General features: G+C 25.3%; 1 protein-coding gene across 1 annotated transcript in view; it reads left to right on the top strand.

Moving 5' to 3' along the window:
* LOC111614672 (DNA-directed RNA polymerase III subunit RPC1-like) overlaps positions 1 to 19,058 on the top strand; it is a 28,235-nt gene that overhangs the window by 7,798 nt on the left and 1,379 nt on the right. Inside the window, exons 4-13 of the mRNA XM_023356035.1 lie at positions 2,252 to 2,305; positions 5,726 to 5,847; positions 5,975 to 6,066; positions 6,905 to 7,059; positions 7,163 to 7,216; positions 10,656 to 10,777; positions 10,905 to 11,004; positions 13,262 to 13,339; positions 13,781 to 13,918; positions 17,538 to 17,585. Coding sequence (XP_023211803.1) covers positions 2,252 to 2,305; positions 5,726 to 5,847; positions 5,975 to 6,066; positions 6,905 to 7,059; positions 7,163 to 7,216; positions 10,656 to 10,777; positions 10,905 to 11,004; positions 13,262 to 13,339; positions 13,781 to 13,918; positions 17,538 to 17,585 — 963 coding nt within the window. The remainder of the gene's footprint in view (positions 1 to 2,251; positions 2,306 to 5,725; positions 5,848 to 5,974; positions 6,067 to 6,904; positions 7,060 to 7,162; positions 7,217 to 10,655; positions 10,778 to 10,904; positions 11,005 to 13,261; positions 13,340 to 13,780; positions 13,919 to 17,537; positions 17,586 to 19,058) is intronic.

Below are 19,058 nucleotides of genomic sequence, written 5' to 3'. Positions count from 1 at the left end.
CTATTCCAATCACATCAATTGAATCGGAAAGGGCATTCTCGGTGGCAAGACTTTTCATTACTAAAATAAGAATTAGAGTGAGTTATCGGAGTATTGACCATCTTTGCTTTTTAAAATCTTATAAAAGTTTGCAATATTTTGTATTATATTTTATTTAAAAAACGAAAATTACCTTCTAAATTAGAAGTTCATTTTTTTAATTTTTAACTCAATTCAAAACATTTTTTTTGTTGTTGTTGTATGCAGTTTCCAGCAAACTTTAATTAATTTTTTTCTATTTGTGAAAATTTCTACGTTATTTAAAGGTAATTTTTATTATAGGCCTATAGACCTAACACAGCATTATTAATATGATTTTGGAGGTTACAAAACTTTAAAATTACTTAAAAAATGGAAAATAATTATATCATTTGATTTCAAGATATTTTGTATACCTTAAAAATAATTAATTCTATCCCTGGAAACAGTTCACTTTTATCCCGGGATCCCGGGACAAGCAAAATACCGGGAAATGAGGAACCCTAGTCTGTATAATGTTCACTTTATTCACATGTTGAGTCTTACTGTCAAATTTGGTTTTAGTATTCTTATGCCATAACTTTCAAAAGTTTTTTCTATTTAAATGCTTTTGCTGAGCTTTATTTTTTAACCTGCTTCCACCAGTTTTTTTTATGGATGATGTGAATATCTTAAATACTGATTATTTTTTTGAATATTTTAGCAAGTTAACATTGCCTTTTTGCTTATAGGAGTCATTAAAATACTTTCTTTCATATAACAAAAAATCCAGCAACAAGTTGCTTAACTTTCCTGGTAACATTTAAAACTGTGTATGTGGCACCATCTGGTATCATCTTTTAAAAAACTTTTTATATTTGTAATTATTATAAAATGGCAAAAAGCTTAATTTTGAAGATAGTGATGGTTTTATAAAAAATTGTAAATGCTAATAATGAGTAAAATCATCATTAAGTCTGACCCTACTCGAGATATGACACACAACAACCTCTCTTTATATTCCCATCCCATAAATCTTTTTAACCACCAAAATTTAATAGCATCAATTCCCTAATACACAAACTTCTCTGCAAAATTTCAGAAGTTTTCAACAAGACACAGGAGTTATTCTTCTTCAAACTGGATAAACAAAATTGTGCCCTCCACACATACTAACATCCATACATACCGAAAATTCCCTGAATTTTTTTTCCCTCAATGTCTTAAGGTTTCCTGAGTCCAAAAATGTAGAAATATTGGGGGGGGGCATTTTTTGATTGATTGCCATATCTCCCTCTATTATATATAAAAGAGCCAAGAAAGTAATAAGTGGACTTTTATAATTTTGGACTTCCTCTGTCTATCATCAAAGCAGAAACTAACCAAATTCTAATTTGAATGTTCTGCTTTGTTCAGAATACTTATTCAAAATTTGAATCTAATTGTGTGCACACTTGTTTATAGGAAGGAAGGTATTTTAATAACAAAATGAACTTTCATGTTATTTATTGGACTATATTAAGGCTAATTAATAATCAGATACAAAACAATTTAGCTAGAGTTAGGCCAAGTTTTTGTTTCCTAGGTTAGAGGTAGACCAAACAAAATTATGCTTTATTAGAGTGAATAAAATTTTAAATATTCTGAATCTAAATGTTTCTGAGACCTTATGGTTCATATTCTGGGACTTAATTAGTTTTAAAAGAACAACATTAAGCATTAACATCATTAAAATATTAGATTATTAGTATTTCATGTTGTTTTGGAAGAAGTTAAGCTTGTGAAAATGAGTAAGATATGTTCAAAATTATGAACTAAAGATATAGATTTATTTAAATTCTAAATATTTAAATGTTTATTTTAATACAATATAGTTTTATTTTAATTTGAGTTTGTTTACAGTTTTGGAAATTTTTTTATTAAAATATTATGCCAATTAAAATTTTTATTATTAAAATGACTTTCTTATATAAATTTTTAAATGTTTTTTTTATAGGTCAAGTTAAAAAATGTGCACTTTTGAAGATAGTGCATGAAAGATTCAAAAATACAAAGAAATCGGATCAAGTTATATCAGAATTTATTGCAGAATTCAATGAAGCAATTGAACATAATAAAGAATTAGAAAATTTTATAAATAAAGGAACTCAAGTAATTATTTTCATTAACTTTAAACAATTTAAAATAATTGTTTTGATATAAAATATTTAGAAGATGGTCTATTTTTTAAAATTATGTTTTCTATTCTTTTTAGGAAATGCTAAATCCAATAGTAGTATTAAAACTGTTTCAAAGGATAACAGATCAGGTAGGTATTCATTTTAAAAATATTTGTATATATTTTTAATTTTTATATTTATATACAGTGAAACCTTGAGTTATTGTTCTGAGATGTATCACTTTCCTGAAAACATTATTGAATTTCTAGAGTTCCTAGACAAATCCTACTTAAACTTTGAAAATTAAACTCACATTATTTGTTCTTTGATTTATTGTTTTCCCACATCTGTCAGTAAGAATTATTAGTCTTGAAGAATGTTAATTCTAGGCTAATCACTTTTAAGAATAGTACTACACATACAAATATTAGTACACATTAATAGTAATAAAAGCAGTTGTTATTTTTGGAACTTGGTATAGCAAATAGCAGTTTGGACTCTTTACGGTTAGCTGTGTGGTCTTGTAAACATCCTTCCTGTCAGATAATGAGCTAGAGAGGAAGGAATGTATTGATGATGATGGTGAAGCTAAGTCTGAATCAGTTCCATGAGAGCATTTACTGTATGCCATGATATCATTGAAACAGATCAACGTCATAAATATTGAAAGTTTATTCTTCAGTTTGGAAAGAAAAAGTGCTACTAAACAAGTGAAGATCGATGACTCTTTTAAGTAGTAGTAATCCAGATTGGACTTGATAGTGAAGAAATTACCATTGGTGTATATCTTTTGATTTAATAAATACATTTAGACAAGTATAACATTTTTTTAAATTTTATACATGATATGGGGAAATAAGTGATGCCTAGCATCTATTGTTTTCCCATATTCATAGTTTTTTCATGTCTCCTGACAAAATCAATGAATCAAGCTTTTACTGTAATTAGAATTCTGTACAATAAAGTTGTTTAGCAATTATATTATAATAATTAGTAAATTAGATAGATATAAAGGAGTGAATCAAAGCAAATACTCTTAAGAATGTGTTTTTTCTTAAGTATTAAAATAAATTCATTTTTGAAATTTATATAATATTATATTTCAGATGAATTTTTAAGATTTAAAGTCAAAAATTCATATATTTGACATTAACCTATTCGATGTTGAAATATTTATTTGTTGCCTGTGACGCCATGTTGAATTTTCGTTGATGTTAAGCCTAAATTTTTTTTTTTTGAAATAATAATCGTGTTTACTGTATCGTAAAAAATTATTTTTTTATGTTTCACAAACAAAATATGTATATTAAATAATATAAAAACGAAAAAAATTTTATTTTGAAAGTTTGTTTTAATATAAAAATTGCGATGTGAAGCAACATCTAGTATCAAAAACATTCCAATGTAAACACGGAAATATTTGGGATCACCCACGCAGGTCACTGTGGTCAACACGAACATTTTCGGGATCAATGTAGGATAGGTTAAATTCTATTTTACTTTTATGTTTGCTATTTTTTTCCTTTAAAACAAATAACATCAGTGTTTTCTTTTTACTCCATTAGAAAATAAAAGCATCTTAATTTAATCCAAAGATGCATTTTAATATATATAAACGACAGCATTAGTTAGACATTAAACATTTTCAAAACAATTAATAGTTTAAATTAATGTTGAAATAAAAACACTGTAGAATTTAAAGTTACATATTTTTTAATTGAGTATTAGTACTGAAAATACAAGATTGAGAATATTTAAATACAGTAATACCTTGATTTATGCTACCCCGACTTACGTGAACCCAGAGTTACGCGATTTTCAAATCTCGTCGATTCATCTTTTGTTTGAGCACCACGCAACTCTTGATTACTCACTTTCCTACACTATTGTTCAGCTTACATGTTTGGACGTGTCGCGCGGAATTTATTTTGTGTTATTTATTTCTGAGTTTGTTATATCTACGGAGACTTGAGAGACTCTATGTGGCAATTTCTTGTAACCGTGAACGAATTAAAAGATGAGATAAGATTAACGAGAACATTTATTAGCTTACATACATCCGACTTGGATTTTACACAAATTACAAAATTATACCCCGATTTACACGAATTCGACTTACGCGGTTATCGCTCGGTCCCACCTAGCGCATAAGTTCGGGGTATTACTTTAATTAAAGCTCTTATTATTTCATAAAAAATACAAACCTCTGAACCTTACAAATAAAATTCCAGCATAGTTTAATACAGATAAAAACACAAATGCTTTTTATCTACATAGATCTTCTTCAGGTTAATATGTTTCAAAATCTTGACTAGTGGATTGATGGTATTAAATTTTGGTGATGTATGTAAAAAAATCACCTTAATTCAAATTGGTTGATTTTTCTCACAGCTAAAAGCTAGATGATTGGAATGTAATTCTTTTCTGTCTATGTACTTATGCAAACATTACAAAAAACTTTTAATATACTTGTGAATCTATATGAATAGGTGTTACAATGTAAATTTTTACTCCAACTGTGCAAGCAAACAAATTTGTAGTTGCCATCACCTTTGCAGCCTGTGTATAAATGCTGAAAATACAATAACTTAAACTGGGTATAATAAGTATAAATTTTTATAATTTGTATTAATACAGAAAACATTGAATGTGTTAGAGTTTCAAACTGTGTTTTTTTCTCTTTCTGAAACATCACTGAAGAGGGGCTATAAGGTCACAATAGCTTGAAATGCATATGATGTATAATCTGTTTAAAAATATGCTACAATAAAGTCTTAAATCATCTAGCTTGGTGTGGCTGTTAGAAAAATCAACCAATTCAGATTAAAGTGATTTTTTTATATACATCAGTATTACACAGCACCCATACTATGTTGATATATTTTGGTGGTTAAATGTCAAGGGGTAGGGAGATGATGGTGGTCATGTTTATCTCCAGTAGGATTGGACTTAATGATGTTCATTATTAGCATTTACAATTTTATATAAAACTCGTTTCTACCATGAAAATTATAGTTAAAAATATAAAAAGATTTTTTAATAAAACATGACAACATTTAAATAAAACATGCACCACCAAAATTTTAAACATTGCTGGTTTATTAAAACTTAGTTCTTATAAACCAAATTTCTTGTTTTTATGTACTAAATTTGTAAAACTTATAATTTAATATAAAATAGAATCAAGATACACTTTATTTGTAAAACAATATTGTAGCAATAGTATAATTGAAAAATCAATTAGCAAAATCAATCATAGTAAAAAATTAATTAATTCTTACATAGAAATTGCTTAACTTTATATTTAAACTTTAAAAATTTCATATACAAAAGCTTGAATTGATCATTTAGAATTATAATTTCAATGTATTTGAATTTAATGAATTTCTATTATAAATTTTATATTTCTATAATTCATTTTATTATCTTAAAATTTCATTAAAATTATAATTAATTGTAAATATTTACAAATTTAAATAATGTTGTTTCTTTTAATCTGTTTATAAATTTAATTTTTATTTAAATAATCGAAATTAATTAAAGTGAGTTTTCATTTAATTTCAAATAAGGATATCCCTTTATTGTTAATGAATCCTGAAAGTGGCCGGCCAGAAGATTTAATTTTAACAAGGATCTCTGTTCCTCCTTTATGTATTAGACCGTCTGTAACTTCAGATCTGAAATCTGGCACGTAAGTAAAATTATTATTTTTTACTACAGTTTTCTGTGACTAACTAGTGGTCTATATGTGATGTTATTAATAATACTGTAGTATATAAAAATTAAGTTACATATAAAATATTTTCATATATTTTTAGGAATGAAGATGATTTAACAATGAAATTGACAGAAATTATTTTTTTAAATGATGTTATTCAAAAACATAGAACTTCTGGAGCAAAAGTGCAANGCCCTCCACACATACTAACATCCATACATACCGAAAATTCCCTGAATTTTTTTTCCCTCAATGTCTTAAGGTTTCCTGAGTCCAAAAATGTAGAAATATTGGGGGGGGGCATTTTTTGATTGATTGCCATATCTCCCTCTATTATATATAAAAGAGCCAAGAAAGTAATAAGTGGACTTTTATAATTTTGGACTTCCTCTGTCTATCATCAAAGCAGAAACTAACCAAATTCTAATTTGAATGTTCTGCTTTGTTCAGAATACTTATTCAAAATTTGAATCTAATTGTGTGCACACTTGTTTATAGGAAGGAAGGTATTTTAATAACAAAATGAACTTTCATGTTATTTATTGGACTATATTAAGGCTAATTAATAATCAGATACAAAACAATTTAGCTAGAGTTAGGCCAAGTTTTTGTTTCCTAGGTTAGAGGTAGACCAAACAAAATTATGCTTTATTAGAGTGAATAAAATTTTAAATATTCTGAATCTAAATGTTTCTGAGACCTTATGGTTCATATTCTGGGACTTAATTAGTTTTAAAAGAACAACATTAAGCATTAACATCATTAAAATATTAGATTATTAGTATTTCATGTTGTTTTGGAAGAAGTTAAGCTTGTGAAAATGAGTAAGATATGTTCAAAATTATGAACTAAAGATATAGATTTATTTAAATTCTAAATATTTAAATGTTTATTTTAATACAATATAGTTTTATTTTAATTTGAGTTTGTTTACAGTTTTGGAAATTTTTTTATTAAAATATTATGCCAATTAAAATTTTTATTATTAAAATGACTTTCTTATATAAATTTTTAAATGTTTTTTTTATAGGTCAAGTTAAAAAATGTGCACTTTTGAAGATAGTGCATGAAAGATTCAAAAATACAAAGAAATCGGATCAAGTTATATCAGAATTTATTGCAGAATTCAATGAAGCAATTGAACATAATAAAGAATTAGAAAATTTTATAAATAAAGGAACTCAAGTAATTATTTTCATTAACTTTAAACAATTTAAAATAATTGTTTTGATATAAAATATTTAGAAGATGGTCTATTTTTTAAAATTATGTTTTCTATTCTTTTTAGGAAATGCTAAATCCAATAGTAGTATTAAAACTGTTTCAAAGGATAACAGATCAGGTAGGTATTCATTTTAAAAATATTTGTATATATTTTTAATTTTTATATTTATATACAGTGAAACCTTGAGTTATTGTTCTGAGATGTATCACTTTCCTGAAAACATTATTGAATTTCTAGAGTTCCTAGACAAATCCTACTTAAACTTTGAAAATTAAACTCACATTATTTGTTCTTTGATTTATTGTTTTCCCACATCTGTCAGTAAGAATTATTAGTCTTGAAGAATGTTAATTCTAGGCTAATCACTTTTAAGAATAGTACTACACATACAAATATTAGTACACATTAATAGTAATAAAAGCAGTTGTTATTTTTGGAACTTGGTATAGCAAATAGCAGTTTGGACTCTTTACGGTTAGCTGTGTGGTCTTGTAAACATCCTTCCTGTCAGATAATGAGCTAGAGAGGAAGGAATGTATTGATGATGATGGTGAAGCTAAGTCTGAATCAGTTCCATGAGAGCATTTACTGTATGCCATGATATCATTGAAACAGATCAACGTCATAAATATTGAAAGTTTATTCTTCAGTTTGGAAAGAAAAAGTGCTACTAAACAAGTGAAGATCGATGACTCTTTTAAGTAGTAGTAATCCAGATTGGACTTGATAGTGAAGAAATTACCATTGGTGTATATCTTTTGATTTAATAAATACATTTAGACAAGTATAACATTTTTTTAAATTTTATACATGATATGGGGAAATAAGTGATGCCTAGCATCTATTGTTTTCCCATATTCATAGTTTTTTCATGTCTCCTGACAAAATCAATGAATCAAGCTTTTACTGTAATTAGAATTCTGTACAATAAAGTTGTTTAGCAATTATATTATAATAATTAGTAAATTAGATAGATATAAAGGAGTGAATCAAAGCAAATACTCTTAAGAATGTGTTTTTTCTTAAGTATTAAAATAAATTCATTTTTGAAATTTATATAATATTATATTTCAGATGAATTTTTAAGATTTAAAGTCAAAAATTCATATATTTGACATTAACCTATTCGATGTTGAAATATTTATTTGTTGCCTGTGACGCCATGTTGAATTTTCGTTGATGTTAAGCCTAAATTTTTTTTTTTTGAAATAATAATCGTGTTTACTGTATCGTAAAAAATTATTTTTTTATGTTTCACAAACAAAATATGTATATTAAATAATATAAAAACGAAAAAAATTTTATTTTAAAAGTTTGTTTTAATATAAAAATTGCGATGTGAAGCAACATCTAGTATCAAAAACGTTCCAATGTAAACATGGAAATATTTGGGATCACCCACGCAGGTCACTGTGGTCAACACGAACATTTTCGGGATCAATGTAGGATAGGTTAAATTCTATTTTACTTTTATGTTTGCTATTTTTTTCCTTTAAAACAAATAACATCAGTGTTTTCTTTTTACTCCATTAGAAAATAAAAGCATCTTAATTTAATCCAAAGATGCATTTTAATATATATAAACGACAGCATTAGTTAGACATTAAACATTTTCAAAACAATTAATAGTTTAAATTAATGTTGAAATAAAAACACTGTAGAATTTAAAGTTACATATTTTTTAATTGAGTATTAGTACTGAAAATACAAGATTGAGAATATTTAAATACAGTAATACCTTGATTTATGCTACCCCGACTTACGTGAACCCAGAGTTACGCGATTTTCAAATCTCGTCGATTCATCTTTTGTTTGAGCACCACGCAACTCTTGATTACTCACTTTCCTACACTATTGTTCAGCTTACATGTTTGGATGTGTCGCGCGGAATCGACACATAGCTACAATTTATTTTGTGTTATTTATTTCTGAGTTTGTTATATCTACGGAGACTTGAGAGACTCTATGTGGCAATTTCTTGTAACCGTGAACGAATTAAAAGATGAGATAAGATTAACGAGAACATTTATTAGCTTACATACATCCGACTTGGATTTTACACAAATTACAAAATTATACCCCGATTTACACGAATTCGACTTACGCGGTTATCGCTCGGTCCCACCTATCGCATAAGTTCGGGGTATTACTTTAATTAAAGCTCTTATTATTTCATAAAAAATACAAACCTCTGAACCTTACAAATAAAATTCCAGCATAGTTTAATACAGATAAAAACACAAATGCTTTTTATCTACATAGATCTTCTTCAGGTTAATATGTTTCAAAATCTTGACTAGTGGATTGATGGTATTAAATTTTGGTGATGTATGTAAAAAAATCACCTTAATTCAAATTGGTTGATTTTTCTCACAGCTAAAAGCTAGATGATTGGAATGTAATTCTTTTCTGTCTATGTACTTATGCAAACATTACAAAAAACTTTTAATATACTTGTGAATCTATATGAATAGGTGTTACAATGTAAATTTTTACTCCAACTGTGCAAGCAAACAAATTTGTAGTTGCCATCACCTTTGCAGCCTGTGTATAAATGCTGAAAATACAATAACTTAAACTGGGTATAATAAGTATAAATTTTTATAATTTGTATTAATACAGAAAACATTGAATGTGTTACAGAGTTTCAAACTGTGTTTTTTTCTCTTTCTGAAACATCACTGAAGAGGGGCTATAAGGTCACAATAGCTTGAAATGCATATGATGTATAATCTGTTTAAAAATATGCTACAATAAAGTCTTAAATCATCTAGCTTGGTGTGGCTGTTAGAAAAATCAACCAATTCAGATTAAAGTGATTTTTTTATATACATCAGTATTACACAGCACCCATACTATGTTGATATATTTTGGTGGTTAAATGTCAAGGGGTAGGGAGATGATGGTGGTCATGTTTATCTCCAGTAGGATTGGACTTAATGATGTTCATTATTAGCATTTACAATTTTATATAAAACTCGTTTCTACCATGAAAATTATAGTTAAAAATATAAAAAGATTTTTTAATAAAACATGACAACATTTAAATAAAACATGCACCACCAAAATTTTAAACATTGCTGGTTTATTAAAACTTAGTTCTTATAAACCAAATTTCTTGTTTTTATGTACTAAATTTGTAAAATTTATAATTTAATATAAAATAGAATCAAGATACACTTTATTTGTAAAACAATATTGTAGCAATAGTATAATTGAAAAATCAATTAGCAAAATCAATCATAGTAAAAAATTAATTAATTCTTACATAGAAATTGCTTAACTTTATATTTAAACTTTCAAAATTTCATATACAAAAGCTTGAATTGATCATTTAGAATTATAATTTCAATGTATTTGAATTTAATGAATTTCTATTATAAATTTTATATTTCTATAATTCATTTTATTATCTTAAAATTTCATTAAAATTATAATTAATTGTAAATATTTACAAATTTAAATAATGTTGTTTCTTTTAATCTGTTTATAAATTTAATTTTTATTTAAATAATTGAAATTAATTAAAGTGAGTTTTCATTTAATTTCAAATAAGGATATCCCTTTATTGTTAATGAATCCTGAAAGTGGCCGGCCAGAAGATTTAATTTTAACAAGGATCTCTGTTCCTCCTTTATGTATTAGACCGTCTGTAACTTCAGATCTGAAATCTGGCACGTAAGTAAAATTATTATTTTTTACTACAGTTTTCTGTGACTAACTAGTGGTCTATATGTGATGTTATTAATAATACTGTAGTATATAAAAATTAAGTTACATATAAAATATTTTCATATATTTTTAGGAATGAAGATGATTTAACAATGAAATTGACAGAAATTATTTTTTTAAATGATGTTATTCAAAAACATAGAACTTCTGGAGCAAAAGTGCAAATGATTATGGTAAATATGCTTTATTTAATAAAGTGAAAATAAAAAAAAAACATATAATTGTTTAATTTGATTGCTTTTTATATATTTTTTTATGTTTTTATATTTTTATAAAATATTTTAATAAGTATTAAGATATATTTTTAATCTTAATTATTTAAATAATCCAGGCTTTCCTCATACAGGCTGTCAGTAAGAATTATGCTGGTGATGCATTTTTTAGAAGAGGCAACATAAACAAAATCAGCAAAAAATAAATTTATTGTATTATAGAATGAATAGGGAAATATGTTTAGTACCAAAATTTTTACCAAAATAATAAAAATTAATAATAAATGAATAGTATATTTGTTATAATACATCTTTACAACACACTTTGATTTGTTATCATTCATATCCTTCTCTGTTTGAGCATCTAAATGTTCTGTACTTCTTTTCTAATATTCTTCATATTTTGGGAAAAAGTATTTTTGAGATTTTTTGGGAAAAATTTGAAAAGTGTTATTGTCAATTGTCTTAAAATGAGGGCAGCCTTTATTTTTGAATTTGAAATTATGATTGTGAAAAATTACTTCAAAGTTCAAGTTAAGTATTTATGCAATATTTAATTTGAATAATTTGACTTTAAATCATAATTTTGAATGCTAAAGTATCAGTTAGATGATTAAGTTGAAAAATTTTATTTAAAATGCTTTAATGAAGTAGGAAGATATAAAAAGAACTCTGTCACTTTCAAATAATAATCACTTATCATCAGAAATTGCTTATTCATAATAGAACATAGTTATTTAACCTATCCCATGTTGAAATTTTTTTTCACCATGGGATAGGTTAAATTCTGTTGTATGTTGCACCATGTTGAATTTTTGTCGATGTTAAGCCTAATGAAAATTCCATGTTAGAAAAAAATAATCATGCTGTTGTATTGTCCAAAATTATTTTTTTTTATTTTGCACAAACAAAATAAACATATTAACAAATGTAAAAACAAAAAAACATTATATTTTGGAAGTTAGTTTTAATATAAAAATTATGCTGACTAATGACATCTACTGTCAAAAACGTCTCCAAGCAGAAACAAGATAACTCAGGTTCACAGGTCAAGGTTATCATGTTTTGACCCAAGGTATTTCAGGAATACCAGGGAATAGGTTAAGAGCAGAATATATTGAAATCTGTTGCTCTGGTTACACAAAAAGTATATCTATCATGGAAAAATTAGATGAAAATAACATATGATTAATGTAAGATATAAGTTTAAAAATTTTAATTCTCCATTTGGAATTACAATTTTGATATCTATGTACAATTTGTTTATGAGAAATATTTCTTTATTCTAATCATAATAATAAATTTAAATTTGTTCCGTTCATAAATAATTATGTTTTATTATATATATGCAATTCCTAATGATAATTATTTAATGCCAAACAATTCTCTAGATTTGTTGTGCTATATTGAAGTTAGTTAATCTTATTAAAGCCCAACAAATCCAGCAGATTGTTTGACATTAATTAATAATCAGGTTATTGGTTTGTTTTATAAATAATTATTTAGTACTGAAAAGCACTCCAGCCTTTTTTGTATCATATCTATTTCATTAAAGCATTTTTTTTATTATAATTTCATTGTTTTTGTAGTGTTAATCTTATTATACATTTTAAGTATTATATGTATTTAAAAAAATCTGTAATGAAGAAGCAAAATATACAGATGCAACGTTTACTGTTACAGTTTTGATATTTTCTGGCAATGTTTTCAAAGATAAAAAACATTTAAGGGAACTATATTGCTTGATGTATGAAATATCCTTGTTAGTAAATAATTTAGATATAAAATTTTTAATTTAATTTTTTAACATATTCTACCACCTATGACTGTCTTGGAGCATAAAGTCTGGAGCCAAATCCTTAAAAAATCAAGATTTGAAGTCAAGGATAGCTGTGAGATATGAACTCATAGACTGAGATGTTACCACTATGCCACTCACTCTTACAAGCATCTTTGCACAAAAACATATAAATTCAATATAACTTAAAATTTGTTTATTTTTTCTCAAAACTGTTTGAAAATTTCTGATTATTATATATAACTTTAATTTCAGATAAATTTTTATTGTAAATATTAAATATTTAAATGTTGCATAGTCATTTCATTTTCTTCTCTTGTTAATTTCTTTTTGAGTATCAGATCTTTAATTTAAAAAGTTTTATAAATAAAATGTTACTAAATTCTTAACTTACTAATTAAAACATTTATTTTTATGTAGGAAGCATGGGATTTTCTTCAGTTACAATGTGCTTTATATATAAATAGTGAAACTTCTGGAATACCTTTAAATATGCAGGTAATTTAAATGTAAATCATCATCATATGCACAATAACTTATTGTTAGTATTTTTTTGTCAAAATTAATTTAATTTAATAGTGAAATTGAAATATGAATTATAAATTATCCAGTCTATATGAAATAATTTAAAATTCTTTGTAGAAATGCCTTTGATTGCAGTTGGATAGTTAATACAAAAATCATGTATAAATCAGTTTTTAGAATATTAATATTATTAATAAATGTCAAGTATTAAGGAACATTAATATGTTTTAAATTTCTTAATTTTTTACTTCAAAAATATAATTTGAAAAACAATTGTTTATTTATAAAATAAATTATATATATTTTTAGAAATAGAAAGATATAAAATGTTATTTTCTGTATATATTGTATTTTAGAAGTTTTTATCAAATATTAAAAAATATGTACTTTGTAAATATTTGTTTTAATTATTAGCCAAAGAAACCTACTAGAGGCTTTGTTCAAAGATTAAAAGGCAAGCATGGAAGATTTAGAGGAAATTTATCAGGGAAGCGAGTAGATTTTTCAGGTAGAACAGTTATTTCACCTGACCCAAATCTACGAATTGATCAAGTAAGTTAATTTCCATATTAAAAAGTTACACTTATAGAAAAATGAAATTTAAATGTAGTTATGAATTTTAATAAATAGTTTAGTTTTATATTATGATATTTAATTGTTTTAAAATACAATAATTAATTTCATGCAGAATTTTTTAATAACAACAAACATTTTAATATTTATTTTTTGAATGTTAAATGATTTTAAAATGTAGAAATATTTTATTCTAGCAATATTTTATAATGTTTTTAATTAATTATTATGTAATTTAATTCAATTCTTTATTAATCAAATGAGAGTTAGATTAACTATTAGGCTAGAACTTGGCTAATTAATTACTTAGATATTATGTAGTTTGGAATAAAGGTAGCAATTAAGTTTTCATCATATATTAAATTTACTAGCAGAAGTAAGTAAATTAATTTAGAATATTTGTAAAGGAAAGATTGATCTGGAACAGGACCCAAACCTGCAACTTCTTACCATACAGACACATTGCCAATCATTTTACCAGAATGTTCTAATTATTAAATTTAATACAAGATGGTAGCTTAACTGTTTGCCTTTAGTCCAAATTATGTAGCATTTGTGTATTTAATGTAGCTTGATTATTTTATGTTGCTTATTCTATCCCTATGAATAGAATTAAAGGTTTTATTGGATTTAATTTTAAGCATGCTTGAGTATCTTAAAGTTTCTATTTATTTATTTAATTAATACAAGGTAAAATTGCCCTTTATTATGAGCAACTAACAGAATAACAAAGTTTAAGAATATAAGAACAATAAATTAACATACTAAGTATACACTAAATATAACAGCAACAGTACTTAAACCTAATCAAGGCAATTAAACATAAATTGCTATTAATGAAAAAGCAGTAGAAATAATAATAAAGTTAGCATTGACCACTTATTAAAAATTTTTAAACAAAAATCTTTGTAGATATAGATGATTTGGGATATTTTTACATAAATTATTATTTTAATTTTTAGTAACTTGTTTCTTTATGTATCTTTCTTTTAAGAAGATTTTCTATTCTGTAGTATAACATATTTTTAGTTATCACAATACTTAATTTTAATAGCAATAACAAGTTAATACTACATGTAGAATTTAGTGACACACAAAAACTTAGTTGGACATCAGTAACTTATTGCATTGCCAAACTGCTCACATTTCTATTCACAAATTTTTTTTGTTTGATCACCTAGTATAATGCTGTCCTGATTTATAAAGTATTGTTTTGCACAATTTTGAAATAACGTGTCTTTAAAATATCTGTATAAATAATAGCATTTTGTTGCATTGTTCCTATTATCTTTATTTTCCTGTATATATTTTCTGACTTATTTGATCCTGGAACTAGTCTCATATAAATAGCCCTGTCTTTTCTCAACTCCATGTCATTAAACTATCATTTTATTGCATCAATCATTGAAAAATTATGATATGATGTAACTAATCTTGAATGAATTTAAATTTATTGTGTTTGTTTTTCATTTCCCTAAAAACTGATGTAATCAGGTTCTATTGTAAGTAAATCTTGTTAATTTAATTTTTGCACATATAATATATTAAACATTTATGCAAAGTTGTAAAGTACTATATTATTTTTCCGATTTTCCAACGATTATCGACACTACTGTGTGCCAGAAATAGCCGTTCCCTAACGGGTACTTTACGCGGATTCGCGTTAGTGTGCCAGGCCTGGACTTTAAGCGTGCACCGAATTAAATAATGACAAAGTTTGTCAATAACAAAATCAAATATTTAATTAAACTTCTATATACAGTATTTAGTAAAAATCAAACAATAATTTATTCAATGAAATTCAACAAGAATCAATCCGACAACTCAAATCAATCTATTTCTAACTTAATTCTATTCCCCTTTGGAATTCGACAAAATCAAAGAATTAACTTATAAACAATAATTCTTATAAATTAAAGATCCTAATCGTCACCTCAATATACTAGGAACCTATTTCCTCAAACTCTCAAGACTTTCTATAACCGTCGATCCACAAATCGAATAACTTCAAAATCCTATCGGACACCTCTCTCTCGTTCACTGCTATAAGCTCGTTGCTATCAGGAATTCACCTCGTTCGTTTTCACTTGAGTTAGAGGCTTTATAGTGTGAGGTGACGTCACAATTCTGAATGAGCTCACTCTCCTCATTTACATACTTATCTGTAACATTAAATTTTTCTCGTTTATCTGGCAGATTATTTTCCGACAATACTTCGCTAACCTTTTACATTATTCTTTTTAACAATTATCGGGATGCTTTATTATTTTAAGGTTTAGCGATTCCTAACTGGGTTGTGGGGTCTTCCCCCCCCTTTTTTCTCGGTGCGGACTTACTTTTTCCGCTTGGGAAGCGCAAGTGTGCGCGAGTTTTTCTACGGCGCTTTTCTTTCGTCGGTGAGTTGGTTTTTCTTCTATTTTTAAGTTACTAAGGTGAATGGTGAGGAAACCTTCGTCTTAACTAAACATAAGCCCCAAACAAAATATAATGAAAGCAAAATAAAAGTAAAATAAAAATAAAGCTCAGACTTGGTTCCTTACAAAGTAAAAATATATATATATATAAAATTGACTACTAATTAGGAAATTAAAATAGTGAAATCACATTGTCAGGTATAATATATTAGTATATGTATATATACAGTAGTATATAAATACATATAATATATGTATTTTATATACTACTGTATATATAGATAGCTAACTTCTAACTATAATTTTTATAAATATTTTTTTCTTCTACAACATATGCAAGTTTTTCATTATATATTTCATTTAATTTTTATTTCAATTTTTATATTAATTTATAAAAAACCTAGTAGCCCATGATGCCTCCTAGTGGGCATTCTAGCAGCAGTGATATCATTCTGTGGTATAAATAATAAATTCATATCAATAATAAATTCCTATTACAAATAACAATAATAATATACTGAATTATATTGTTAATTTAAATAATAGCTGAAAATCATTGCTAGAGCACCCCTAGTGGCCCTTCTAGGCATTTCGTTACAGATTACAGATATACAAACAGTGCATCAATGGCTTATATATATAGATTCTTAATTTTAATGTTTGAAAGATTTTTATCCATTCATAAAATGTATTCTACCCAAATTTTAATATATTTCTTTGGAATAATTAGTTTTAATTTACATATAAAACTTTGATTATGAACTCACTCTAAGAATATAATCTATGTTGAATTCTATGTTAATTAAATTTCAGTTATGTTCATTTATATAATAAATTAAAGCAAATAAAGTAAATTTTGAAAATAATGTAGTATTGGTCTGATTTCAATAATCTGTTGATTTGGATCATGTTTTATATTGCTTTGTTTGAATATTGATTTTTTAATCACATTCAGTAATTATAACTTGATAAATTTTATAACAGTGAAATTTAAAACAATGTAAAGGTAACATGATTTTTTCAGATTTATCTGTTTTTTACCATATGTGCTTTTCAGATTATTTGAGATTTAATAATCAAAATATGATTAATTTATTATTTTTTAAAAGTTATCAATAAAAAGTTAATTTTAAAAATTAGTCAAATTTCAATAAAAATTAAATTTATTTATTTTTTTATGACAGGTTGGAGTTCCTGAACATGTTGCAAAAATATTGACTTATCCAGAGAGAGTAAGTGATTCTTTATAAAGAACAATGTAAGATGGCTTGCTTTAAATATTACATTATAAACTGCTGAGTTGTGTAGAGTCTATTGTAATGACTGTAAAAATAATTTGTGAGAAAAGGATCAATAATAGAGAATAGCTTTTTGATTAATAAGAAAATTCTGTGTATACAGGATATTAGCTTAATATTGTTATAACACTTTTTACGTCATAAATAAAAAATTAAAAAAAATTGAAAATGATGGTTTGGGATTGGAGGAATTATCATGAAATTTTTGAATAAGTAGATGAAGCCCATGGGTGAATAAGTGGAGTGTAGTTTCTAGTTAATTGTATAACTGTATGTACTCTTTAATTATAGTGAATGAGTGTTCTTCACCCCACTCATCCAATATAATTAAAGAGTAACTTATAACTGTATATACAATTATATGACAATTATAAGTTGTGTAAGCTTGCAATATTATTTATTATTATTATAGATAATGATGATATGTATCTAAATTCACCATTTTGTTTGAATCAATTCTTTTATTTTAAATGAAATTTTTCAAACCTTAATAACATTTCTGTGGTAGATAAAATAATTGTCTTTAAGCATAATATTAATTATTAAAAAAAAATCTAAGATTCAATTGCACACATGGAAGAAGCTATATTATAACAATTACTCAAAGCTTAATAAAATAGAATTTAAAATTTTTAATTTATTTTATTTCATTGTTTTATTTTTTTTATGATGATTTGAGAATGGCATAAAATGTCAAAACATTAGTATTTTAAATATATTTTAATTAGTATTTAGTGATGTCTATATAAGAGTAATAAAAAGTTATAAGCTTATTTAAGAACAGATTCATAAATTTTAGGCTCTATCATAGGGAATGGGCAGAAAAATTTAGTCTGGGCTTTACATTTACAGAAATTTTCAAAAATATTTATATTTTTTTGTTGCATGTTTTGGTTGTTAAAGGAAAAAATTTAAGGGAAATATTTCCAAAATGTTGTTATTAAAAATATAATCTGAATTTTTAATGCTGTTCTGTTTTTTAATATAAGGGAAACTTCAAAAAGATAAGTAGATTTATCTTTTCCTGACCTCTGACGCCACAATAAAATCAATGGATTTAATAATCATTGTTATGACAGATTCTTTATTTATAGATAATATTACATGATCCAGGAAATTCAAATTCAGAAAGTGTAGAGAAATTTAAGAATTTATTTTGCTAAATGTTTAACAGGAAAATGTTAATTTTTGTGTTTAGAAGAAAATGGTCAATATGATAATAACAATTTTTTGATGTTATCTTTTTTATTAGAGAAAATTATTCTTATATTATTAATTAATATTTAATTGGAAATTAAATATTTTAATTTATTTAAAATTTATAATTTATTTTTAATAATGTGCTTGAAACAATTGGAGAAAATTAAAATAACAATGTAACAATGAACATGTTTTGTTGAAATAAAA

Source organism: Centruroides sculpturatus, unplaced genomic scaffold (genome assembly GCF_000671375.1).
Source record: "Centruroides sculpturatus isolate CEXI.00-Female unplaced genomic scaffold, Cexi_2.0 scaffold2133, whole genome shotgun sequence".
In the NCBI taxonomy this organism is placed as follows: domain Eukaryota; kingdom Metazoa; phylum Arthropoda; class Arachnida; order Scorpiones; family Buthidae; genus Centruroides; species Centruroides sculpturatus.
This window is presented reverse-complemented; position numbering and strand designations above follow the sequence as displayed.